Consider the following 27,992-nt stretch of genomic DNA (forward strand, 5'->3'; position numbering starts at 1 on the left):
CTGCTTCTTTGGCTTTTTACCCACTTTGTCAGGTCTAACAGGTTTGTATTTTGGATTGCATAAACGTTCTGAAACTGGTTCTGTTGGATCCAATGTGTTGTTTTCTGACACACGCTCGTACAAACACAAACTGATCCCTCATGTGCTGGTTTATAGGCCTTGTTTGTACATTCAGCGACTGGACTCCAGTATTTACTGCTGAACTTATGTGGTATTTACAGTGCATTTGTGTAGACTGAATGGTTTATTCATGTCAAATACAGTTTGATTAGATTTTTTTATAACAAAAAAAAAGTATGTGACAAAAAAATTGCATAGGACAAATATTTCAAGCTTTTTTGCACCTATGGTATTATAAAGTTTTACCCAATATCATATCATTTTGTAATTACCCAATATCATATCATTTTAAAGAAAATGTCAGGGTTGTATATCCATATAAATCCTGTTTAATGATATTTCACCCAAAAATTTAAATTTACCCTTAGACCAACCAAGATTATTATTATTTTATTTTTTTTAAACCAGAACAGATTTGAAGTCATTTTGCATTACATCTCTTGCTTTAAATTATGGATTTGTTTCTTGCAAACACAGTTTTTTGGATCACAGTACATTATTTGATGCACTGGATTTGGGTGGATTACTTGTGGATTATTGTGATGTTTTATTATTATTTATTTGGACTCTAATTCTGACGGCACCCATCCACTGCAGAAGATCCATTGATGAGCACTTATCTACATCTCGGATATATTTCAGTAATTAAGAAAATTGAACCATTACAAAAGTGCATCCTCCTGACTTGCACTTTGGCAGTAAGTCATATAAGTATAGAAATTTAAGCGAGAAATACCCTTTGATTAAATAACATGCATGTAATATATTTAAAATGACATTTTTTGAATCCGTTGACAGCCCTGCTTCATTATTCAAAATAAATCTGAAAGACTGTAAGCAGCAAATAAATGATCAAAGTCACTGTTTGTTCTTTGTCTCAAGGTTATGGAAATATTTGTTACTCTATGCTCTACCTGAAGTGTTAACTCCTTTTTGTTGACACAACAGCCACACTTTTTTCCCTTGCACTCAGCAGAAGGTTGGAGGACACACTAGTGCTATGATTGACAGTGGAGGTCTGACATTTACAGCAAAGACCGTAGATGGCGATATCCAGATGCATCTGTTACTTTCGGTCTCAGTTTTGTAACACTTGGCTCGGGTCACTCATATTGTATGATGCATGTTTTTTTTTTTACCGAACAGATGGGTTTGTTTGTAGAACCATCTTGTGGCAAGATACGAAACCAATTACGTTAGCCAGGACAAAATAAGGTTTCATTTTTATGCGAAACCGCCATTGTGTTTAGCGTTGACTATTTTGATATTGATTCTTAAAGGTCTTATTCAGAACACATCTGAGCTGTTTTTAAACCAAGCAGAGTCATAGCGTATTCTTAGAACAAAGCCGCAGCTGCTTTTCAGAAAAATATGTTAGAGAAGCTGCTTCTCTCATTAGTGTCTCAAAACCACAAATGCCCTCCACACAGTTCTACAGCTTTTGTCGAGCAGAACTGTTGAGATCTCCATCAAAATCAAAAGAAACGTTACACATAAATACAAAGTTAAAGTATGAGAGGTTAAAGCTTTGTCATACCGCACAATGAGAGAGGTATGTTTCAAAGGATTTTAGCAATGGCAATTGCTTGTATTAATTGATGATGTGCTCCAGTGGTCCTTCATTATCCTATTGGTCCTTACCCTTTGTTAACTTGATAGAGCTGCTGAGTCATTATCCCATCAAGTGCATGAAGTGTTTGTCAGCAGTGAATTGATTAGCTTTTAGCGTTTAGCAGGCTCTGGGTGGAGATTGATTGGCAGAATGTGTTAAAAGGAAGAAATCAATTACCGCTCTCTTTGTATAAGTGCTTACTGTTGTGTCAGTATATGTGCATACATTCAGAAATGCATGTTTGTAAAAGTACCATGTTTCTTTTCTCCACAGAGTGGACAAAACCTTCTCCAGGTCAAGAAATATTTGGTAAGTCCTTCTCTTTCTTGAAAGTAGTTACCGTATTTTCCGGACTATAAGTCGCACTTTTTTCATAGTTTGGCTGGTCCTGCGAGTTATAGTCAGGTGCGACTTATTTATCAAAATTAATTTGACATGAACCAAGAGAAATGAACCGAGAGAAATGAACCAAGAGAAAACATTACCGTCTACAGCCGCCAGAGGGCGCTCTATGCTGCTCAGTGCTCCTGTAGTCTACACTGAAAACATAGAGCGCCCTCTCGCGGCTGTAGACGGTAATATTTCTCGTGGTTCATGGTTCTAAATAAATGCGACTTATAGTCCAGTGCGACTTTATATATGTTTTTTTCCTCGTCATGACGTATTTTTGGACTGATGCGACTTATACTTAGGTGCGATTTATAGTCCGAAAAATACGGTAGTATTAAAAGTATAATTTAAACATTTAATCCCAGTGGTCACAATATTGACTGTAAAAAAGGTCTTCATTTATGAAGCTCTAAAAACCTTACTGACTGATGTTTTAGTGCACTTCCTGCAAATCTGGAAAAAATAAAGGGTGTCAATGAAATGTGTGCAGTTTCACTTGATTAGTGCAAACTGTCACATGACCAGAGCTGTTTATTTCCTGTTTGCACTTCGAGAAGATGATAACTGCATCAAAGCTCCAAAACAATAGGCTAGTAAAGTATGTCAGCATAAAGATATGACAAAGATTTTTGGTACACATTATCTTTAAGGTGTCTAGTATTAATATATGAATTCACGTATATTCAGTTTTGTTGCGTGTGGTCATAGAATGAGTAAACGTGGGATAACAGTGAACTAGTGAACAGTTGCTAGTGAAAATTACACTAAAATGTTGCAATGACAAAATATTGCACTAAATTAAAAATTCAAATGTTACAAAAAAATTACAATATTGATGTTGTAATACTGCTAGCACTTATATAAATTTTTTATTTTTGTAAATTATGTACCGTATTTTCCACACTATAAGGCGCACCGGATTATAAGGCGCACCTTCAATGAATGGCCTATTTTAGAACTGTTTTCATATATAGGGCCCACTGGATTATAAGGCGCATAGAATAGAAGACACTGCAGTCAAACATTTGACTGGGTTTGTGTTATGCATCCACTAGAGGGAGCTGTGCTTAAGGGAATGTCAACATTATGACTGAGCCATGATCCATATATAAGGCGCTCTGGATTATAAGGTGCACTGTTGGTTTTTAAGTGTGCCTTATAGTGCGGAAAATATGTTATTTGTTATATTTCACAAAAGTAAACATTTTGAAATGCGTTGATGGTTGAATTTTTTTTGTTGTGTAACTTATGCATGGCTTTTGTGTCGCATAATTTTTCCCCTTCTTTTGTACACATGTTTGGACACAAGGCACAAAGTTTGTCATCCCATTCCATATCTGTAAAGGTCACCTCAACTACTGTATGATTTGTGTGAGCAGTTGAAAAGGGCAGGTTGGATCCAGTTAGCTCACAAACTCTCTGATATCTTTCACATCAGCCACCCCCCGCACTATACTGCTGGTGGAAAGTTTTACGCCTGCTTGACTGACAGCATTATTACTACAGAGGGAGCTGGTTATGTGTAAAGCTGGTTTATAATGGCTGTGAAGAGGATGTGTCTGGAGAGAAGAGGGAACGTGAAGGGAGAGTGTGAATGCTGGAATGTAATTATGGCGGGACCTGGGTTTCACTCTGTGTGTATCATCTCAGATGAGCGCTGTAGTGCATGCTAATGCGAAGAGAGACCCAAGAGAAACAGCACACATGAAAACTAGCTATCTTTATGCTATTCTTTTCCCCCTTGCTTTCTTAGTTGTTTTCTCTGTTTTCTTCCTTTATATCCCCCTCTCTATCTTTTACCCTTTTCACTTTCACATACTCAGAGAGTAAGTGTTTCGACAGCTTGCTTTAGTTGAATAAAACATGAAGCAAACACATTAAGTACTGTACCCTCGTTCTGAGGTTGGTTGTCAGATAAACATCCAAAATTTGTTGTACATGTATTGGAAGAAACAAAAGACATTCTTTGTATGTGAAGACACAGAATATTTATCTATTTGCACTGCAATTTGTTGTTTTCATAGAATTAAACAACCCCCTGCCCTTTAGTATTAAACTTTGAGGTGGAACTCGTCCTGCTACATAATCTACATAAATTATACCTTACATTTAAAGGGATAGTTCATGCAAAAATGACAATTCTGTCATTGTTTACTGAGCCTCAAATTTTTCTAAACCTGTATGAATTCATTTCAGGTGTTGACAATAAAAAGACGATATTTTGAAGAACGTTGGTAACCAAAGAATTGACTTCCAAAGTATGGAGAGAAAAAAAACTATGGAAGTCAATGGCTGCTATCAATTATTTGGTTACCAACATTCTTCTTCTTTTTTGTTCAGCTGAAAAAAACCCATACGGGTTTGGAACAATAGAAAGGTGAGTAAAAGATGACAAAATGTTTTCTTTTTAAGGTAAACTATCATTTAAATGACTATAAAATGATTTTCTGTTCCAATGGACAATGCAGTAGTTACATTTTTCTTTTTGTATTTTATATTGTAGGCTTTATTTGATATTCTTTTTTTAAATGCAGTATTTACTAAATATTTACTACATTTTAAGAACTAAAAAGATTTAAATATTATTTTTAATTATTATTGTTTAAAAATATTATTTTTAAATCTAACATGATCAAATGTCACCCAATTTATTTGCTTTTTCTTTGAGAGAAAATAAAAATGTAACACTTTATTTACCAAAAAAAAAAAACGTTTTGGAAACATTATTTTCAAAAGCAATACTTATGGTAATGAATTGGTTGTAAAAGCAGGTTAAAGCGCATTTGTAACTTTAATCATTTGCCTTTACAAGTGCTCTTTTGTCGTGCATGTTTGGAATTTCACTGCACCAAGTCACTTTGCATCCGAACACTTCCTCCCACTGCTGCTGTCAGAGCCTGTGCTGTTTGGAGACACAATGCTTTTATGATTAGACCTTTTCAGATCAGTATTACGCATCAGCCTGGTATTCTCTTCTGAATGGCATGAATGCCTCTGCTGTTACAGTTGCTGAGACGTGGCCCATGTGGGCTTTCTAAGCTGGTCTTCATCTTGCAGGCCTGAGAAAATTAAGACAGATTTATAAGAAACAGCCTGTAGAAGGGCGTATAGTAAAAGCTGTGCGTTGGATGGGACGTCCCTGCATCCTTTCTCATGGGACGAGCATGTGCTTGGGATAAAAGCTGCCAGGGACAACAGGGATGCTTTTAAGTGATGCTGTGGATGCACTTATGAAGGACAATATTAATAATATGGTGCTTTGATTTGTACAATAGTGCTGAATGATTACCATGTTTATATGCCATAGTATTTATGTAGTACACCAAGGTACCTGGTGCCATGGATCATGTACCATACACGTTCCTTGATATTATCGCAGTATATTATCCAAAAAATAAGTTACTGTAAGTTGACTGTTTTGCTTCGTTTTAATGATTAGCTAAAGTAGAGAAAAAAAAAATATATATAATTTTTTTATTTATTTATTCATTTATATATATATATTTATATATTTTATATATTTATCACTCAACTGTAGTTCTTGGAATTAACTACCATTTCTGTTCATCGGTCAAGCATACACAGTTGTTGGTCAATGGTATAGTCTCAGAATGGTTAAATGAATGGGCAAATATTTGTGATCCTGGACCACAAAACCAGTCATAAGGTCCAATCTTTTGAAATTGAGATTTATACATCGTCTGGAAGCTGAATAAATAAGCTTTACTCTGATGTTTGGTTTGTTAGGACAGGACAATATTAAAAAAAACAAAAACAACAACAAATAGTTAAATATTTTAAGGATTAAACTGTGGATTGAACTTGATAATGCCTTTGATCCATTTTGCAATAAATAATTGCTGAATTAGTTTTGTTATGGTAGAATATGGACGGCAGTGCATTGTTTTTTGTTTGTTTCTGGACTGTAGTTTACCCAAATTCTGTGAGGACACTGGTCTAGTGAGGACAGCAGTGGTCTTTTGGGGACGTTAGTAAGCTATGCCTCACAGCGGCGTCATCTAAGTTAACAGGATAAATAAACCCCCAGAGATCTATGAAAGATGTTATTAAAATGCTTGTTTAAGGTGCCATTGAAAAATGGTGCCCGTGGAGCTGTTGAAAGCATATTTCCTCAAGTCTGGAAAGTTTACAATGTAACAGATTAATTACATTTCAATTTCTTAATGTACTACGGAGTCTGAAATTGTAGGAAGTCATAGGAATTGGTTAGACAGATGAGAAAATGCTGTTCATCTATGATATGCAGTTTTCCTTCAAACTGTGATTTTAGTGTAAAATTAGTCAAGTGAGAAAACAAATATTTTTGACTATTTTAGTGCATTGTTACCTTTTAGTATTTCGTGTTTGATGAATTCTTATGATTATTATTTCTGATTGTACCAAAATATACAGATTAACAGCATTTGCTAGTTGGATTCTTTTACTTTTTTTAGTCTGAGAGTGATTGGGAGGTTTGAATGGGAGTTTGAAAATAGACCTGAATTTTGTCAGTTTTATTTCAGAAAAAATTCCCACGTTGTGTGTCTAAGATCAGACAGTGTGTTTTCAAGCACTGTTGTCAGTGAATATTCATTTCATCCATGCATACAGGAATAACACAGTCAAGACAAATATAACACTCTTTACGGAATATGTTTTCTATTTATTTGCCTATTCATTTGCATATATTAATTATTCAAACACATTTTGTATGTTCTTAATGTGTTTGTATTGTGCACAACTTGCCTCAACAACAGTTGCAGATGCATTTTTAGCATGTAAGGGCGTTCTGGGTGGTTGCTAGGGAGTTGCTAGGTGGCTGATCACTGACCCATGTCAAAATATCACACCAAAAAAATATCTGACTGGATGTTTCCCTTGACATGACAAAAGGAGAACAACACCCAGCTCTTTCATTTCCGTGGTCAGTTATTCTAGCCCTTGTGGCTGGTTTTGTTTGTTAACCTGAAATCTGTCCGGGACCCTCCTGCTGTGGGCTAAGTAAAGACCATTTATGGAGAGAATACTTAAAAACAGGTTTGACTTCTTCACCTCCCCAAGAGCCGGGAGTGAAACTTCAACTGTCTATTAAACACAAAGAACTCAACATTCAGGTGGACGTCTCAGACCTGAGTCTCTGTCTACTTGGGTGCGGACAGAAAACTTTAGAGAGAAGAGGCCTGGTCCAATTGCTTTGAGAAGCATGTTTGGGAACTCAGTAAATAGAAATGGCAGAAGATTGAGCCTTTCTGAGGCTGTTCTACGTAAAGTCAACCATCTTTGGTAAGAAACAAAGTTGTCTGCAAGAACTTTAAATTTTGTGGGGTGACTATGGTCCCAAAGGAAAATTGTACTGCTGAAGAGATTTTTTTTTTATTAGCTTAAGGTTCTCAATTATGTTTCATTTAACTTTCTATTCTAACATTTAACTTGATATTTCTTCTGTAACTCATTAGAATTTGTACAGAGTTTTCAAAGTTTCATCTTCAGATGTAAATTGTGGTTGGAGGAAGTATAATGAACTTGATACTGTAAATTGTAACATTGATAGATGTAGACTACTTGACTTCCCAGCATGCGTCACACCATGAATAAATGATGCAGATACAGTTTGTTTTATTGCTAGCTGTTTTTATTTATGCTGTCCCTCTGATTCACTGTAACAAGACAAGAGAAGAGTGTGCATGCAGTGTAGATGATTTTCATTGTTACATACTCTACAGTACATTGCTATGGCAAAAAACTAAATTTATTTTATTTTGCAATGCAATCAATGCAATGCAATGCAAGATTATACCGTCACATCTTTCCATTCATTTTGTTGGTATTTGTGGTATTGAGGGAAACCATATTGCTGGTGAAAATAAAAAGTGTTTAATTTTGTGCGATTTCACCACCCAGTTACTGCTGCTGCATAAAGTGAGGACTGATGGGAACTCTGTAGTGACTGTCTCTGTGAGGGATGTTCCCATCTGAGATAGTCGTTCGGTTACAGTGCAGCTGTCAGAATCATTCAGGATTGGCAGCAAATCCGTTTGAGGTAGTTGAGTGTGCCAGTTCTAGACTTGACAGATAACATCCCTTTAAAACTACATAAGAAGCTCGAATATCACACACACACACACACACACACACACACACACACACACACACAGGGAATGTTTTGAGTTCAAAACAAGTTAAGCTCTATTGACAGTATCTGTGACATGCCGTCAGTTACAACAGAAAATAATTGGACTTGTCTGAAGTTGTATTTGTAGTAAAGCATTTACATTGGAAATCAATAGGACAAGGCATTTTAAAAGCAAAAAAGTGAAGATGGTATTTTTAATTTGTTTAAATTAATTCGCTCTTATAAAAATTTGTTATTTTAGCTGTTACGTTGTCTAAATCATTCTTTTAGGTAGATAAACCTCATATAATTCCAGACCCATAACTTTATTTCTGACCAGATCATGAATGTTTATGATAAATGAATCAACAGATTAATTAAAACATCATATTCAAAGGGATTTGTTCATGAATCTTGAATTGAATGATATTTTTATGTCACCAATGACACAATGGCTCTAAAGCCCGAGTCTCCAGTCAAGGTAATTGCATGGAAAACATTTTATTCTATTCATTGTATTTTATTCTATTCTATTCTATTTTTTTTGTGTTCCACAAAAGGTTATGTATGTTTATATTGACTCGAAGAGCGAGTAAATGAATTGGCAGATTTGGGTGGACTGTTCCTTTAGTCAAAAGCAGCACTCTCGTCAGCAGGATGTATTGGTGGCTGTGAGGATTTAGAAATATTGGCATGAGAAAGAACAACTGGCAAAATGTCAAAACTGGTCCGATAAAGGGATGCAGAAACCTCAGACTGGATCAGAAGTAATAGATTCAGGTTTGATAACCCAAAAAAAGACAAGAGAGGAGAGGAGTGAGTCATAAAATGGTGTTGAGAGGCCAGGAGGAGGGAAAGAAACAGAAAGAGTTGGGAGGATGAGAGAGAGAGAGAGAGAGAGAGAGGGAGCGATAGGAAAACCAGAGCTCTGTCTATCACCTGCCCATTTGGTTCAGAGCTGCAGAACAGATTGCTCAGCGCTGATTTGTCGTCTGTGCATGTGTTCAAGTAAGTAATGTGTCGCTCTCTCTTTGTCTCTGTCACTCCATCATAAGATCGTCTGTCTTCTGTTGGTGTGGAGCTCAGGTGGTCGTGGTGGGAGGCAGTCAGCTGAAGAAGTGTCAGACTGTATTAGTGGAGCAGGTTGTGATGAAGACGAGTGAGCCGTGTGTGGGCTTGTTTTGGGGGCATGGTGTTGTTTTTGGTAGCGGTGCACCGATACCATTTTTTGGTGACTGTGTTATTTATTTCAATGTTGGTTAACGATATTCGTTATTTAGATTTGAGTGTGTTTAGTATATTAACTCCACTATTAATAGCAGCAAATGCAGGATGCTATAGCTGCACTAAGAACGTCATCTGCATCTCTAGTTTCTGCATGTTAGTGATTTAGTAAATCATATTGATTTCACTTGTGGTTTCCTCATTGTTCACACTTACCACTTGGTCATAGGATTGAGTTTTACTTGAGTTTTGTGCATTTTTGCAAATTGCAGAGAAATGAACATACATCATTCGTCAGGTAATCTATTTATCTATATAACGATTATGCATGATTTTATCTTAATGCACACTCTGTTCCGTAGTTCTGTGCTAGTGTCAGATAGCTTATTGCTAATTCATGTAAACACAGTCAAATTCATTTGTATTAGCAGGTGCGCCTGACAGAACCAGGGAGCAGCGCTGTTTTGCATTTTCTGTATGAATCCTGTAACTCTTTCTGCCTCCAGGTTTTCCTGAGCCTTTCCTAAACCTTGCCCAATGTAGGTCTTAAAGGGGTCTTATTTTACTTTTGAAAATAATTTAATTTAATAGTTTTTTGTTGCTCAATTGATGGAGCTTATCACTTACAACATGCTAAGGAAATTTTCATTTTACACAAATACGTTTAAACTAACGCTACCCATCAAAAGTTTGGGGTCGGTATGATTTATTTGTGTGTGTGTGTGTTTCTGAAAGAAGTCCCCTCACCAAGGCTGATTTATTAAATAAAAAAAAATTTATATTGTGAAATATTACTAGAATTTAAAATGGCTGTTTTAGGTTTTAATATATTTCAAAATGTCACTTAATTTCAGATTTCTCCAGCAGCCATTATTCTAGTGTCACATCGTCCTTCTGTTTTTGCTACTGTACCTTTAAGAATTTAATGTAAATGCACTCTCTTTTGATTTGCTAACCTCTTCAAGTTTGAAATAGGTGGCACTTATGGGTTGCAGATTTACTATCAGATGCAGATACATCCTTTCCTAATGTGCTTTGAATGGTTACGCAGAGCTGTAGGTGCTACACACAGATAAGAACAGCACAGTGTAGGTGAACATTTGTGGAATCAAGAAGGATCATAAAATGAAAGAATATTTACATTTGTAGAGTAAATATTTTTAGAGCTGGCTGGTGTAATGTTTTTCTTCCAATGCAAAATAAATACCCACACTCACCATCTCTATGCAAATGTCACTGGCATCGTGTGTTTTGTATCAACCTCTTATGCCACGTCTAAGTCAAGCTTGGCTTATGTGCTATGACAAATCAACAGCTTGTACTGCTGTCAAAATTACTTGATGACTTCAGGGGCTTTTCAGCACATAACCTGCCATCAGGCTAATGAAGTGAGTCAGCTCTGGCGATCCTCAAGAGGTAAAGATCTAACAAAACACCGCTGTGCCTTTGGTGACAGGACATGATGTTGCTGGCATCTGACATTCTTTTCAAGATTTGTCTCCGCCACTTACAACCGAAATGGCTTTTTGCCCTGCTGTCTAAGGTGACCTCAGTTTCATTTGGTTTTTAACAGTATGCAAATTGTCACTTTTCTGTGCAGCATAAGCAGATGCTTCATAGTTCTCCTTAGTTGGATGTCATGTGGTCTTCACATAGTCTTGTGATCTTCAAGTAAGTGTCACATACTGTAGCCAAAACAATGAATAACATCACAAATTCTGGTCCACATTGCAGCATGTTTTGGTCAAAACCACCTTTTTGGGCTGATAAATCTGAGATTTTTAGCATTTTATCAATAATGTTCTACTGAATCCCTCAACACTGTCAAATATCAAGGCTCTTTTTTGGCATCTATAGGCACTTTGGCACCACAAAGTTCTAGGATCTAGCCAGCATGGTGGTTCCTAGAAAAGCTATTTCCCCCTCTGGCTGTTTTCCAGGTTGCATTTGCATGGCTTTATTCGCAACATTTACAAACGTCAACAACTGTTGAATGGAGGACGTCACCGAAAGAGCATGAAAATCTGACTAAATCTCTGATGACAACTTGCAGTGTTACATATCAAGGCTGAGAAAAGAACACAGTGCAGACAACAGGTAGTTAAAAGCCGTTATGTTTTGTACAGTATGGGTTTGGTCTACACCACTGGTAGTTCTTATAGAACAGTTTTAGACCCTATTCTGAATTAGAAGCTAAGGTAGGTCCCTCAAACAGAGTTCCTAGTTCCTGCTGTGCGATCGCGCCAAAAAGCGAGTACTTCCGCCAATATTCTAGGAACTATTAAGGGGTTCCTCTGGTGTGAAATCCCCTAATAGTTCCATGAAGAACCTTTAACACTCATAGAGCTTTTACATTCCACAAAACATTCTTTGTGGTGGAAAAAGGTTTCTATAGAAAAAAATGGTTCTTTTAAGAACTGTTCACTGAATGGTGGTTCTTTGGCATTGTTGTGAAAGCCCCCACTCTTATTTTAAGAGTGTACTGAATGCCTCAAACTACTATTATATGATGTATCTGTAACTATAACCCCTGTATTTCATAGATTCACTGCCAAGAATGTTGCAAATCATGCCAAAATGCCAAGAATCCAGTCTGGATTCTGCTAGTTCCTACCCAAAACCCATCTTATGAACAGCTGATACACACTGAACACACTACACTTTATATTTATATACACATACACTTAATTTATCTAACACACATACTTAGTATACACTTAAATGTTGCACATAATATACATGTACATACATTACTGCATTTTTGTAATATACCTGCCTACAATTGTCAATTTGTATATTGTCATTCCTTGTCTACTTATTTGTATTTTTTGTATTTTTATATTCTTTTATTATGTGTTTTATGTTCTGTCGCTGTCATTCTGTTGTACTGCGGAGCTTCTGTCACGAAAACAAATTCCTCGTATGTGTAAACATACCTGGCAATAAAAGCTCATTCTGATTCTGATTCTGATTCTGAAAAGTGATTATTGTGGTAAAAGGGGACTTTTTGGAAAAAAAATCCTGCCCACTTTGACTCTGGGAAACTGTGTAAGTCTGCCAATAACATTGGAGCTTGTTTTTTGGAGACTACCTTGCCACTTTCGTGTGCAATATCCAACAGAAAGGGCCTGAATGATATGCAAGGTTGCCATCTGAAGGTGCTTTCAGATGGACAGTGAAAAAAATCTCTGAAGGTCTCCCTCCAGAGGTCATTTTTCATTGAAAATGCTTTTCAATGCTTTCAAGCTGTTTATTTTTAGGTATGTTAGACCAAACATCAAATCAAAGTCACTATATTATATTTATGGTCCTGTTTTGCTATTAACTGTAGGGCCACCTCATGCAAAATTCGTTGAAATAATAAAAGAATGAATCTGGTTTCAGTCAGGATGAATAGATCATTATCAGCTCGTTAAAACGGAGCACTAAAAACTGTTGTGTGCCTTCAGACAGACATTCATATGTGTCCAGACTGGCATGGAGGAACAGATTGTGTGCCAAATAGCAGGGGAGATTTAATTGATTTAGGATCGGCTGTTAAAAGTGACGCGAGCTGAGTGCATTCGATGTGATGTGAAATAATATGTTTGAACCGAGGCACTGGCTTGAGTCAAATTACAGGCCAGGGGAGGGAGGGAACAAAAACTGATGGCTTGATTCATGCAGTGTGTTTCACTGAGCCATTCTCTTTCACACTCTGCATTCACACACACACCTGTGGCTTTTTTCAGCAGATTGTATTGCATACTAACTAATCAATTCCTTCTCAGCTGGAGCAGTCCGTGATGCTGAGCATTTCTAATTTGATCTTCAGAAGAACACTTGTAACAAATGTGCCAATGTGAATGATCTGATTGCCTCGAGTTGTTAATGCTCCTGCTGTAGTTCTGAAGATTTTTGTTTGTCCACAGGAAACAAGATGGTAGAATCCCGCGAATATCTGACCCGTTAGAACGTCCTGGTCTGGTTAAGTCCTTTCCACCATCACCTGCTCCGAATCTTCTAAAGGTTTGACAGGTTTTAACATTTCACTCCTCTTTCCTCTAATCATGTTATATTCCAGCGGAGCCTTGGGTTTGGTCTGAGAAGTGGAAGGAATATCAAAAACGACTGCCTTTCATTTCTTTCTTCCTGCTGTTCACCTGTCGTTTCCTTTTTCTTGTGACAACCATCTATTACAAATAGATGAGCTGCTTCTTTTTGTGTGTGCATACTACATATAACCTACTTTTTATCATTTTGTTGATTTCTGTGGAAGACTTGATCTTTGGAGCGTCACAAAAAAAGAAAAGGATAAAACCATTCATCTAATGATTAATTTAAAATTAAAAATGTTCAGTACTGTTTGTATTATTAAAGTGTGTCACCGGATAATTCTTCGCTCCAAGATTCCCCCTCAAGGACCAACATCCAAGTCTAACTTCAGAAATGATCCTTTGTTGAGGAGCGGAATGCTAATTTGATCCAAAAAGAAATCAAATCTCCTCCAGGCATCAAGATCTCATGATGAACTGCAAATTAAAGCACTTCAGTCGCTTTGGCCCCTTTAATGTGAGCTGACCTGGTGGTGGTCCATTAGGGATCATTCAGAGAGGCTTTAAATGTTTTTTTGAGAAGGTTCAGCCACTGACAGACCCCCACTGAGCAGAACCTCAAAAAGTACTGCCCTTTTTTTTGTCATTTAAAATCAAATGTTAAATAAGTCTTTAGCAAGTTTTAGATGAACCACTGCTAGCTCTTCTCCAGGGATACCCCTTGCCTTCATTTAACACACAAGTGCTTTTTTAATTGAAGTCATCTGTGTCTCTGAGCAGCTCTGAGAGCCATTAGCACAAGGGCTTCTGGGAGCCAGGAGGACTTAAGTATCCGTGTTTAGGGATGTCCTAGAATCATTAGTGTCTCGATGACATTGTGAGAGGTTGAATACGACTAGCTCAGTCTAGATTGTGTAGTTAAGCATTTATGTATTTCACTAAGAGTCTCATAATGCAAGATGCTTATACAATCAGCTCAGCATCTCTGCAGAGCCACACTGGGATTATAATGGCTGTTTTATTTAGTTTTAGCATGATGCAAGTGAAATTGGATTGTAAACACGTTGCCTTAGCATGCATTTTTTTATTTGATGTTTATTGCCTGTGGATTATGGACTTTGCATTAGGGTTTTGTTGTATTCCCTAACTACTTATAGTAAGTAAGGTTTTATAATGCAAAATAAGGTTTTTATTTGACACAGAGTTTACTAATTTGATACAGAATTAAAAAATCCTAGTTATCTTATCAAATAAACATTGCAAATGGGTTCTTTTCAATATCTCAGTGTGACGAGTGGGGCGGGGCCGAGGGACATGGGAGCGAGGCCGGGGGAGTGATTGGAGATGAACTACACCTGTTCGTCCCACCGGTCTCGAGGCCCATGGAGGAGATGGAAGGATATAAAACTGGAGCGACGACAGTGAAGGACGAGAGAGGACCAGGCCTGGGCTTTTAGTTGTGTTTTGGTTTTTATTTTATGCGCACCAGTCGTCCGTGAGGGGCTGGTGCGCTGTTTTGTGTTTATTTTGTTATTAAAATGTTTTTGATTGTCCGCCGGTTCCCGCCTCCTTCTTCCGGATGAATATGAAGGTTGATATCGTTACAGTGGTGCCGAAGCCCGGGAGAAGGAGGGACGCGCTGCTGAAGATCCCTCGCCGCTGTGGTGAATCCGCGGTGCCATCGAGCTGGCGAGGAGGATGCCGCCATGGACGCTCAAGGCGGTGGACTGGAGCGAGTTGCCGGGGACGGGCGAGCTCGCTGCCGACCGCCCACGATAGGGAGGGACGGCTGCCGTCCGTGAGGGAGCGGAGGAGTCGGCGCCGTTCGCCAGGGGGCCGGAGCCTGCTGCCTCCGTGAAGGTATCCGGAGGAGCAGGGAACGGGGGACTCCTGCCGGCTGCCCAAAACCGGAGGAGCCGTCGCCGTCCACCGGGCGGCGGAGGGGTGTCGTGCCGTCCGCCGAGGGCCGTCCAGTGCCACCGCCAGGCACCGCGGAGGAGATCGCCCAGCCGGTAGAGGGCCGAGCAGCAGTGCGTCTGGGAACCGGAATTTTTTTTTTTTTTCCTCTCTCCCCTCTCTCGTCTCTGTCGCTCCTCCTTCCATCTCCTTTTCTCTCGCCTCGCCTGTCCTACCCCCAGGTTCCCGCAGGTCCCCGGGAGCGGCCCCCCCGGAGGGAGGGGGGGGGGGGGGGAGTAGAGCGCAGTCTCGGGAGTACCCCCCGGCCTGCGAGGGGCGATGGGGGTATGTGACGAGTGGGGCGGGGCCGAGGGACATGGGAGCGAGGCCGGGGGAGTGATTGGAGATGAACTACACCTGTTCGTCCCACCGGTCTCGAGGCCCATGGAGGAGATGGAAGGATATAAAACTGGAGCGACGACAGTGAAGGACGAGAGAGGACCAGGCCTGGGCTTTTAGTTGTGTTTTGGTTTTTATTTTATGCGCACCAGTCGTCCGTGAGGGGCTGGTGCGCTGTTTTGTGTTTATTTTGTTATTAAAATGTTTTTGATTGTCCGCCGGTTCCCGCCTCCTTCTTCCGGATGAATATGAAGGTTGATATCGTTACACTCAGTTGTTTCATTTGAGAGCCAGTTGAGATGTTTAAATGGCAAATGTTTCATTTGTTTTTGGGCCCCTGATAACATTAAATGGACTCATTTCTTCCTGTCTGCTGGCCTTCATGTCACAGCTCAAAACTGTGAAAATACTACAGTACAAACCTGGTAAATGGTTAATGGTAATTTCCTGTAATATTTACAGGGAAAAACCATAAACTGAATTCTGTTCGCTGAATTCTCTGTTGCATTTCAAATTTTGTTTGAATTTGTTTTTTCTTTGAAATAACTTTCTTTTTCTTTTTATATTTTATGTTATGTTTATTATGGTTGAATGCTACATAAAATGTTGTTAATGTTTTTTTAATTTATTTTTATTTCAGTTTAATGAGTCTCACCATGATGGTGTTTAATGCTTGTGTGAATGACACTGTGTACCTTCTGTGTATCCTATTATTTAAAACCTGCTTGTGATGGGCTTTGTTTTATCAGGTGACTCTCATAAACACCTGCTTTTGTTGGTTTTCAGTGTATTACAAAGTTACAAAACAGATTTCTTTACTTCAAGAAGTTGGTATATTAACCCTTAAAGACCTACAACATTTTTGGGGCGCCTGACACACCTGCACTTTTATTTGTTTTTCAGACCTATTCTAGAAGTCAGCATCAAGTGCCATATATAGTTATAAAAATGAGAACTTACAGTTTAAGTTTAACTAATTTAAAGTCTCAATTTTCCTTTCGTTTTCTCTAAGAATTAATGAAATTACAGAATTTTAAGAAAAATGCAAGCAACAGTTGGGTGTTTTTTTACCGTGTACTCAAACTGAAACTCCTAAAGTTTGGATATTTTTCTTTAGAAAGTTGTGTCTGGGTGTTTTACACTTCCAAATAAAATTTTGTTTACATATACCATTCCCCAAGCAAGTTATAGCCATTTATTACAATATTGTTATCGACGCTTTTGAGTGAAAAACAGGCCTATTTCGTTAACTAACAATAGAGATGTGTCCAAAAACATTTTAATGAGTAAAGAAAATGGAAAGAGTGTTATATGATAAACCAAACAAAACAAGTTTTTTCTTCTTCTGAGAAATATATTTTCAATCTGAGTATGAACAATAAACACAAACTATGCAGCATATAGTAAAAACAATTGCACAAATTGTCTTCAACTATACAGTGCAAATGATTCACAAACTACACACGAAATGAGTGAAATATTCAGAGTGCAACAGAAAAAAATAGTGCAAACTATCTTTATGAACTGTATAATTATATAATACTTAGTATACATAATATACATAATATTAATGATCGATCCATTGGCTGTAATCTGTGTCAGAATCGATTTTACCGGGACATCGCCTAGTGACCCAAGACATAAATCCCAGTGCTTTATCAGATATGTACCAGTTTCATCCTTGTTTTTGATTCGTTTTATGTCAAAGTACTTTGTGTTTTTTAGTACAAAAAACACTTGTGTTTTTTGTGCTTTTTCTGAGAGTTTTCTCATGCAAATGTGTTATTGCGTGTTTGTATTCATGTACTCACGACAGACTTTACTTTCACTTTGTTTTAGTTCATTTTCCAAAGCAATATGTTTAGTAGTAGTTCAAAAGACTACTTATTGGTTTAATATGGGACAGTTTGAACCAATCTGGGCACGGACTAAGCGTCAACAATCATTTCTGTTTGGTTCAGAGGAACGAAAGCATTGGTTTCTTCTGACGAATCAATGTTGTTAAAATGCGATGACGTAATCACGTAGACTACGGCGCTTCTGAATATCCAAATGAGATAAATAGGATATCTCCGAAAGAGAATCTATGCTTTACATAACTTTTTAAAGCATTCAGATTGGATTAGCGGTTCAAAAGTTATTAAACATTAAAGAATAACAGTTATTTTTAGCCGCGGGCGGCTGTCTCGGTCTTTGAAGTTTAACATTACCGTATTTTATGGACTATAAGTCACACTTTTTTTATAGTTTGGCTGGTCCTGCGACTTATAGTCAGGTGCGACTTATTTATCAAAATTAATTTGACATGAACCAAGAGAAATGAACTAGGAGAGATGAACCAAGTTAAAACATTACCGTCTACAGCCCTCTCGCGGCTGTAGATGGCAATGTTTTCTCTTGGTTCTAAATAAATGCTTATATGTTTTTTTCCTCATCATGACGTATTTTTGGACTGATGCGACTTATACTCAGGTGCGACTTATAGTCCGAAAAATACAGCATATCAGTTAAATTATGGTATTAACTGTAAATTTAAGGTAAAACTGACTAAACATTGTTACCATATTTTTTATGGTATAATTCTGGCAACCATAGCTGCCGTTTTTATACAGTATATTTTATGGATTTTTTTTTGTTTTGTTTTACAGTGTGTAATGGCACGGAACGGCATGGAAATGCGTGCATCATTTTAATGCAGTGCAAGAGTAATTCATAACGTGGCATTTACACCTAATTTACAATATTTGATGAAAAAAAACCTAGAGGTTTTATCTGACATAAGTTTAAGTACTAGAATTGCTAACACTAAAACTGAAATAAAAACAAATTAAAGCTTAAATAGAAGCTAATAAAATGACAAAAGCACATAATGAAATGACTCAAACTTAAACTAGAATTAAAATAAAAACTGATAATATAAAAAAAAGTGAATTCAAAATATTTATGAATAAATATTAATAAAATAGATCTGTAAAAGTCTCAGTGACCTCTGAGAATTTTTCTTTCCCTCTGGGAACATGCATTACATAGAAACCTACCTCAGAGGAATCAAATTCTGGGTTCCCCATACCAATGAATTCCAGAGTCTGTAAACACCTTGATCCTGGGAACAGGAGGGAGGATGATCCCAGATTTAGTGGTTTTGGATGCTACATTAAATTCTCCTGAATCCCAGAGCAATAACAGCGTTACAACAGGATGCTTTTACCACAACACCACCAAACAACTTTTGTATGAAGATATTAGAAAACATAGAAGTTAATTTTGAATGAGGCTTACATCCAGCAATAACCCACCTAACTCTGTTTTGGTTGCACATTATTCACTTTTATAGCCATTTTCGAAGCTGTTTTCTGTCATATAAAACATTCTCACATTATGGTTATTAAACAGCCTGTTTGTCTATGAGACTCATGCTGTTGCAGTATTTCTGTAATATGGTGTTGGCAAATGCATTATAGTTGTGCAACATGGCCGTAATGTGACAACAGGAAGTCATATTATCTTTCAGCAACTTTGACATTATGTCATCTTACCATTTTACATTTTGAGCCTGCTATTTCTCACAGATACACTATAATATAATGGGAATGTTTGCAGCTATATATTACATTAGATATTTTGAGAATGAAGAAAGAAAAGCTAGTATATCAATGCATGTTATTCTACAGTATTGCTGTAACGCTATTTAGGTAACATCTCAAGGTCACTCAAAGGTCTTTGATTTAGATAAAAAAAAAATAGTCAAGAGATTTCACAGACTTGCTTGAGAAAGCATGTAAACCTTCACAAGCCAGTCATTAGGCATTTTCAAGTATTTATAATTGGTGATTTATGCAACAGTCTTTTGGACAATTTAATTGTGCAATTTAGTTATCAAAGATACAAGAAACTTTTTTGCATGTCCTTTGGCTGGTGAATCGGAGGAGACATGTGTGGTTTGAATGGGCATGACGCTTCTGGGCGCACACACACACACACAGACATCCACATGTCACTTACAGTACCAATGATTTCCTTCATTAGAGGGTGTTTCGTATGGCATGCTTGACTAGAATAGGGGAAGTTGTAGCAGATTGAGGAAGCTATATGCCTTTTTCTTGCATTCCCTGCTGCTTTTCTCATGAGTAGAACATATGAAGATTGAAAGAAAGAGAGTTTCATTGCCGGTCACAGTCGATTCTCTAAGGGTTCAGCTGATTTAATTGACTTCATGATGTCTAAGAGTATGTACAGGTTTCGGCTTCCAGCACTCGCTGCCATGCAACACCGCAGACGCTTCAGTGATGTAAGTAGACTTAATGTATGAGAGTGTGATGAAAAATAAATCATAGTTAAATGTGCAAGTGTGTGTGTTTATATAGAATGGCCAAGTGTTAGATTGTAGACATAATGTATTAGTGTAATTGTGTTTCTTTTTACTGTAACGTGTGCTGATGTTTTACTTTTGATTTCGTTTTTAATTAGCATTATAGAGTATGCTCACTGATTTTTATTCCTCTCATGATGTAATTCAGTAATGAGAATCATGCTGTCTGATATTATCATCATGTATAAATACTTTACAGTTTGAATAATAAATTAGTGAATTTACAAGATAATGTTTTGATGCATTATGGTAATGCAAATTTGGGAGAAAATAGTCATGAAAATGTGAAATTAAATTTCAAATATTGATTTGTTTGAAAGATAATTGTAGATTTGATTTATTTCGAGTCAGACATACTTTCACAGGATCTGTACAAAGTGTACCGAGCACGTTTGTGATGCAATAGTGTTATATAGGATGTCTTAGTTAAGAAAGAATTCTCACTCTTATATTGAGAAATCTCAAATTCACTGCTTGGTTGATTCATAACTGTTTGTGAAATGAATTTAGGAAATAGTATTTCTGTGAAGTGTACATTAGCTGAATGTGAGAACCAGATGTCCCCACAATGATAGAAGAACTTGAAAATGACCTATATAATGGGACCTCCCAACAGTTAATCAAATAAGGAGACTTATTCATGTCTTAATAAAAATCTAAAGATTAACCAAGGAATCTGGAAATGGTTAGGTTTAGGGATAGGCTTTGGGTTATAAAGATATTTAACTGGGTGTATCTTAAACTTTAGGCACTCTTATGTCCCAGGGGTTGATTTAGATTTAAACTAACAGATTTTGGTTGCATCAAAACTGCCTCAGCAAACCTTTTAACATCTCTTTAATTAATTATATTTAGCATGCCTAGTTTTTTGTGTCCTATACCAATGAAAATACATCACAATAATATGAGTTGATGCATTGTAAAAAGGGAAACAATCTAAAAAAAAGTCAATTATTTTAATATTAATAGTAATAATAATAATCTATTTTTCATAGTAATTATGTGAAGATATATTTTGTATTAACTTTTCAAAAACGGTTTGTTTTAAGAAAGCACTCTAAATGTCAACAGGCCTGAAAGTGTCCATTGTTAAAAAAACACTCATTAACATAACAGAAGTAAATTGTAAGTCACCCAAAATGTGTGTGTGTGGTGTTTGTGTTTGATGAATCAGCAAGCCATATGGAGAAACACATTGAAGTTCCAGTTTCAGTACAGCGTTTTGTTACATTGAAGTCATTTAAGGTAGTCTGGACTGTGTGAGTGTGTATTATCTAAGTGCAAGTTCACTGTGTATGTGAAATTTCTTGTTGAGAAAAAAAATCAGTTGCTGGCAAGGATTTTGCAGAGTCCTACCTTGCTCTGCAGTCTTATCAGCAGTAAACATTTCAAATGGTGCTGCATTCTGACAAACTCGATTTAGTTTTTTATCTTTTTAGTAGTGTTTGCCTTTGCAAAAATTGCTGCCAAGTTGCCAGGGCGTTGTTATGTGGGGGGTGGGGGGTCTGATTGGCTTTGATGTTGCTATGTTGTAGCTAGGTCATTGTTAGATGGTTGTGTGTTCTGATTGGCTGTGGTGTTGCTGTGAGGTTGTAAGGACGTTGTTAGACGGTTGTAGGTATGTTCGGTTGCTAAGAGGTTGACAGGTGGCTCTTGTGTTGCTACAGTATGTTATGTTATCCCACCTTCAACATACAATATTCACTTTTTAGCTTTATTTTATCATCTGCCAAGGAAAACTCATTGACTTTGAAATTTCAGGATGAGTTAAGTTTAATATTTCGGGTTATATGTGACCCTGGATTACAAAACCGGTCATAGGTGTCAATTGTTTTGTTAATTTAAGCTTTCCACTGATGTGTGGTTTGTTAGGATAGGACAATATTTTGCCGAGATGCAAATATTTGAAAATCTGGAAACTGAGGACCTTTAGAGTTGTCCAAATTAAGTCCTTAGCAATGCATTTTACTAATCAAAAATTAAGTTTTTATATTTATGGTAAGAAATTTACAAAATATCTTCATGGAACATGATCATTACTTAATATACTAATGATTTTTGGTATAAAAGAAAATGTATAATTTTGACCCATACAATGTATTGTTGGCTATTGCTACAAATATACCTGTGCAACTTAAGACTGGTTTTGTGATTCAGGGTAACATATTTATATGCAAAGCATTAGCAAACATGCTAATATGCAGGCTGTAATTTCTGAACAACTTTGCCTTTAATGCATATATGTTCTTATGCTGGTTTATTTTGAGGTGTGGGCTCAATGATATGACACCGCAGCTGTAGCTAGTTAGGTCACATCCTTCATACACACAGCTGCTCTGTCTCCGTGCTAAATTATGCTGTTTCACAGTCTTCATCTCCCATTGAGATGAACCGTATGATAGGGAGGAAGGACATCTGGTCGTCTGATGCACTGTTGATCATAGGATCAAGGCAGGGAGCTCTGTACATTACTGCAAAGCCACTGTCACTGAAAGAGCCGAGAGTCATTCCCATGTCAAGTGGACTCACAGACTGTCAGATCTCGCTCTTTCTCATTGTGTTCATCCTGCTCTCTCCCCCCTCTTTTACCTGTTCCTCCTGGTTCTCAGACATCAGATATATTTGCAATGATAGAGCGAATGCAGGTGAGAAATCCACATTTTCCTCTGGTCTTATGTTTGTTGCTTTTCCTGCAATCTCTTGCTTTTTATGACCTCTGACCTTTAATCTGCAATATTGTGACACCTTCCCAGACTTGCCTATTATTACTGTCATCTGTCATCTATATTTAATGTTCTCTCTTAATATCTCACTCATTCACTTTAAAATGTATATATGTAGCTTAAGCTCTGTCATTAAACTCTTGAAAACAGTGTTAGAAATATAGTCTATGCAAGTACACAAACACTTGGTAAGTACATTTTAATGTCTGTTGAACCTAGTGATCCATCATAATTTGAGCACAAAGAGCATTTTATGCTTCTGACCTTTTTAAATCCAACCATAATGAAATAATAGTAAAAATAATAGTTCAAAACATTCAAAAGTGTCCGTTTTTTTTTTTTTTTACATTTAAGACAAACTTGTAACAAACCTAAAGGAGGTGATATAATTTATTTTAAGTAGCTGTTATTTAATTGTATATATTAATTTATATTAAAGTAATTTTAAGTATATTTTATGTCAATGTTCGTTATTGCTTTAGAAACTTAAATACTTGCATAGAATATGTTTCAGACCTAAGTGTCTCTCTGTGTAATGTCTGGATTTAAATTGTTGTAAATATTGGCCATGATAAAATTTTTGAGAATTATCAAATGTATATATTATTTCAAGTTATAAACGAATACTGAATTTCTGGTATTTACTGTTCTAATAATGTATATGAATGACAGTAATTCAATTTGATTTATATTTTTAAATGAACTGTATTTATTGAACATCCTCACCTTTCTTGTGAACACAGACCAGTAGAATGGACGAGCAGAGGTGCTCTCTTCCGCCTCCTCTCAAAGTAAGTGTGTATATTTAGAGCCACACAAACAAGCATCATGTAGAGATGTAACGATAAGATTTTTTTGTTGGGCCGATACCAATTTTAACAAACAATTGTTGGCCGATTTCGACAATTGCATAAAGCAGGGCTTAAAAAAAAATAAAAAGATTAGTTTACTTGGAGCAGAATCGTTATTTGGACATTTCTGTTCCTGCGTCCCTCTGTGAAACCGGTTTGAGTAGAAAACATACTGGTTAATAACATTATTTTTAAAACTTTTTCTTGAATGAGTTTTGAATGATGTCTCTTAGTTATAGCCAATACAGCATCGATGTCGGCCCTTTTCACGATATTTCCGACATGCCGATGGCTTTAAAATAAGCAAAAATCTGCCGATAAATATCGGCGTCAATACATCGGTGCATCCCTAGCATCAAGTGTTATAGTCATTACAGTCTGTTCTCACAGACACTGCCATCAGCACTGTGTTTATCACATGTGCACAGAAACACATAGTATTGCTTTTGTCGAAGATGCATGTTTTTATATTAACCCTCATTCTCAGCTTAGTGTAGAAGTCTAAAATGATGGAGGTCTTATTTTAAAATAAGATTTTTGTTTAAAAAAAAAAATGTTTATATGAGCAAACCTCTGTCAGCATCTTGTGCCATGAGTATTGCATTTAAAATTAATAAGTTAAAATTAATTTCAACTTTTTTGTAATGCTGCAGATCAGTGTCAGTTTTAATTTACTGCTACTATTAGAGGAACATCAGAAAAATGATTGGCTTATTAAAGTTAACGTGTCTTGCCTTAATATAAAATATCTTCACATATATTATATTAACAAGTATGTATTTAACGGAATCTATATAGAAGCTCTCTGTTATAGTTCTGTGCATTCAAGTCAACATAAAACACCAGAACATGTGATCTGATGCTCTCAGTTCTCATAGTTCAGGGTTTGTTTGGAATCATAAGTCTCCACAGGTCTCTTTATGCACCTTCATATTTCCTTCATCTACAGCATAAAGTGACTTGAATGAGAGGCTCACAATATCTACATCTCTAATCTCTCTCTATTCTTCCCACAGACAGAGGAAGATTACATTCCATATCCCAGCGTCCATGAGGTTACAAGCTTGTTTGGCTTTTTTTTTTTATGTAAATATGAGTGTGTTTTCTTGTAAGATACTGGTTGTAAAATTGTTGTTTTTGTTTTTGTGGGCTGGCAGGTATTGGGTCGTACAGGCCCTTTACCACTCATTCTGCTGCCCCAGTTTGGGGGTTACTGGATTGAAGGGACCAATCATGATTTAGGCTCCTCCTCCACAGCAGAGGAACTGCCCCCTTGTCCCGCATCACAGGTTAAACTGGAGACAAACAGCATAGCCAAGATCTACAGGAAACACTTCCTGGGCAAGGTGAGATTCTAAACGGCCAAAGATGTATTTAATTATTCATTTGACCTATCCCTCTTCATCTGTCTGTCTTGTTATAGGCAATAACCAGTGTAATTAACAATATTATATTGAAAATATTCATATTAATGAAAAACAAACAACAACAATGTGCAATCTGGAATTTTATATAATAAAGTCAACTAGAATCCCACTATTTCCCACTATTTCAGCCTCATGAAACCAATGAGTACAATTTAAGGCCAAACATTGGCTAATACAGTATGGTATGGTATAGTCGCTGATATATTATGTGTGTTTGTAGGTTTCATTCTGTTGAGTGCTGTCAAATGATTAATCATGATTAATTGCATCCAAAATAAAAGATTTTGTTTGCATAATATATGTGTGTTCTGTGTATATTTATGTATATATAAATACACACACATACAGTATATATTTTGAAAATATTTACGTGTTTATCTGTCTATATTTATATTCATATAATTTACATATGTATATTTAATATATAAACATAACATATTTTTCTGAAATATATACATGCATTTGTGTGTATTTATATATTCAGAATAAATAAATATATACAGTACACATGCATATATTATATAAACAAAGACATTTATGATGAATGCCATTAATCACGATTAATCGTTTGACATCACTAATTCTGTTGTTTCCGTTTTCATTCTGACTTTGAGGTTCTGAAAGGTACTATATGAAAATAATAAAGACGTTTTTTTTATTACATATCTGTTTTATTGATTTATGCTTTACCTGATATATTAACGTGTTTAGGTTTAGTTGACAAAGTTAATCAGAATTCCTATTTTTTCACCAATTAACAAATTGATAGATGATTGTTATGAGAACAGGAGTGTTTTTATTGGTTGTTTTGTCTCATTGATGTTATAGTCATCTTATTAGTAGTAGCAATATTCTCTGGGCTTGCTGTCTCTCAGGGTCAGAGCTTTTAGGAATTTGTGATGATGTAAAGAGTCTTTCAGAGGGTTTATGTGTTTATAACTCTTCCCGCAGGAGCACTTTAATTATTACTCAGTGGACAGTGCTCTGGGCCACCTGGTCTTCTCGGTGAAGTATGATGTGATTGGAGACCAGGAGCACCTTCGACTGTTGCTTAGGTACTCTTGACTATTCCAAGATAAAAAAAAAGTATGGCTTTGATGTTTTGAATTATGCGTTTCTTTAATTCCTTTGTTACAAATGCTACTGAAATACCTTAGGAAATGCATAACAGTAAATAGTTGATATACAGTACTGTAAAAGTATAGAGTCTAGGAACAAACCTTTATTCCCTTTCAATGCTACTTCCATTCAATTTACAAATCCTTTCTTGCTACCTCAATTGAAATCCAGTTCAAGAAATTGAATTGGAAAATTAAAAGATATTCTCAATTTAATTCTGAATGGTGCACAACCCTGTCACAGACACTTTTCTTTTTAAAGAAACAATCACGTCCACTCTCTCCTGTCACATATTCTCTCATTGTTCATTTACGAAGAAGTTCTGACTTAAGTGATCAAAATAGGCAGCAGAAACACAAGGTCACATCTATTCTTAATGACCCAAAGCCTTTCTCGAGGCCCTTTAATGATGGGGATGGAAACAAGAGACCGTGATCTATAAAGCCTCTCTTTTATACAGGGAGCTTTTCATGGACTCTGAATGTTTTTTATTGGCTGTAAGATAATTGACAAGTGCACCTGTGAATGCTGGAGTGACTCGCATGGCAATTTTTCATAGTTGAACTACCATTCATCTCTCGCTGTCTCTCTCACCCTCTATTTGTGTTTACTGCTAAATATAACATATACATTTACATTTATATTAATGCATTTAGTAGACGCTTTTATCCAAAGCTGCTTGCAATAGAGGAGCGTGAGCAATTTGTCTCAGACAGATTAGCAGAGAATGTGTCTGTGAAGTGCAATTGAGAAATTTGGTTAGTGTTATTATAATAGTTTGTAATGCTGGAGGTAAGTGTAAATCTTCTGTCTTTTTAATTGTAGGTCAAGGTTTAAAACTTACCATGATGTGATACCAATTTCTTGTCTGACCGAGTTCCCTAATGTTGTGCAGATGGCGAAGGTAGGACATTAACATAAATAGTTGAGTGCATGGCTGTCATTGGATTAAAAAAAAACTTAATTCAATTAAAATGTTATTCCATTAAAAGTGTGTGTGTGTGTGTGTGTACAGTATATATATATATATATATATATATATATATATATATATATATATATATATATATGTGTATATATATATATATATATATATATATATATATATATATATATATATATGTATATGTGTGTGTGTGTGTGTGTGTATATATATATATGCAATTATAATTATTATTTAATAAAAATAATGTGATTAGAAAAATGTAAATTAAATTAATCACAATTTGTCTTTTTCAAGCTTGTCAGTGAAGAGGTGAATGTGGACAGATTTTATCCCGTCTTATACCCAAAGGTAAGCTGGGACACGAACATAGGAAAAAAAAAACGAATTAACAAATCAAGTATTTTATTTTTGCACTGGGCCTCATTCATTATATGTTTCAAGGCATCCAGACTTATTGTGACCTTCGATGAGCAAGTCATCAGCAACAACTTCAAGTTTGGAGTCATCTACCAGAAATTTGCGCAGGTTAGATCACCTTTAAGTGTTTTTATTCCTGGATTGCTTAATTTATATTATTTGTGGGTTTGTGAACTGAAAATGTTCTCTGTTCTACAGACATCAGAAGAGGAACTATTCGGAAACAATGAGGAAAGTCCAGCTTTTGTTGAGTTTCTGGAGTTCTTGGGAGAGAAGATTGAACTTCATGATTTTAAAGGGTATAGACCTACAGTGTTTAACATGAACAGTACCCAAGTAGGACTTTTTCTGAT

The 27,992-nt window shown here is 36.4% G+C and overlaps 1 protein-coding gene across 7 annotated transcripts in view; it reads left to right on the plus strand.

Annotated features, from left to right (window-relative positions):
* Positions 1-27,992, plus strand: part of LOC132160849 (rap1 GTPase-activating protein 1-like) — an 88,834-nt gene that overhangs the window by 48,908 nt on the left and 11,934 nt on the right. For 4 of the 7 annotated variants that reach the window (XM_059570558.1, XM_059570559.1, XM_059570557.1 and 1 more), the window contains 10 exons: positions 2,006-2,041; positions 13,370-13,466; positions 23,623-23,670; positions 24,747-24,785; positions 24,888-25,076; positions 26,109-26,212; positions 27,102-27,180; positions 27,517-27,570; positions 27,664-27,747; positions 27,838-27,938. In XM_059570558.1, the coding sequence (XP_059426541.1) occupies positions 23,632-23,670; positions 24,747-24,785; positions 24,888-25,076; positions 26,109-26,212; positions 27,102-27,180; positions 27,517-27,570; positions 27,664-27,747; positions 27,838-27,938 (689 nt within the window). In that variant the 5' untranslated portion in view covers positions 2,006-2,041; positions 13,370-13,466; positions 23,623-23,631. Of the gene's footprint in view, positions 1-2,005; positions 2,042-7,298; positions 7,406-9,102; positions 9,243-13,369; positions 13,467-23,622; positions 23,671-24,746; positions 24,786-24,887; positions 25,077-26,108; positions 26,213-27,101; positions 27,181-27,516; positions 27,571-27,663; positions 27,748-27,837; positions 27,939-27,992 lie in introns of those variants that run through there. The other 3 variants (XM_059570556.1, XM_059570560.1, XM_059570561.1) reach the window with 3 other exon arrangements.

The sequence above is a fragment of the Carassius carassius genome, chromosome 17 (genome assembly GCF_963082965.1).
Source record: "Carassius carassius chromosome 17, fCarCar2.1, whole genome shotgun sequence".
In the NCBI taxonomy this organism is placed as follows: Eukaryota; Metazoa; Chordata; class Actinopteri; order Cypriniformes; family Cyprinidae; genus Carassius; species Carassius carassius.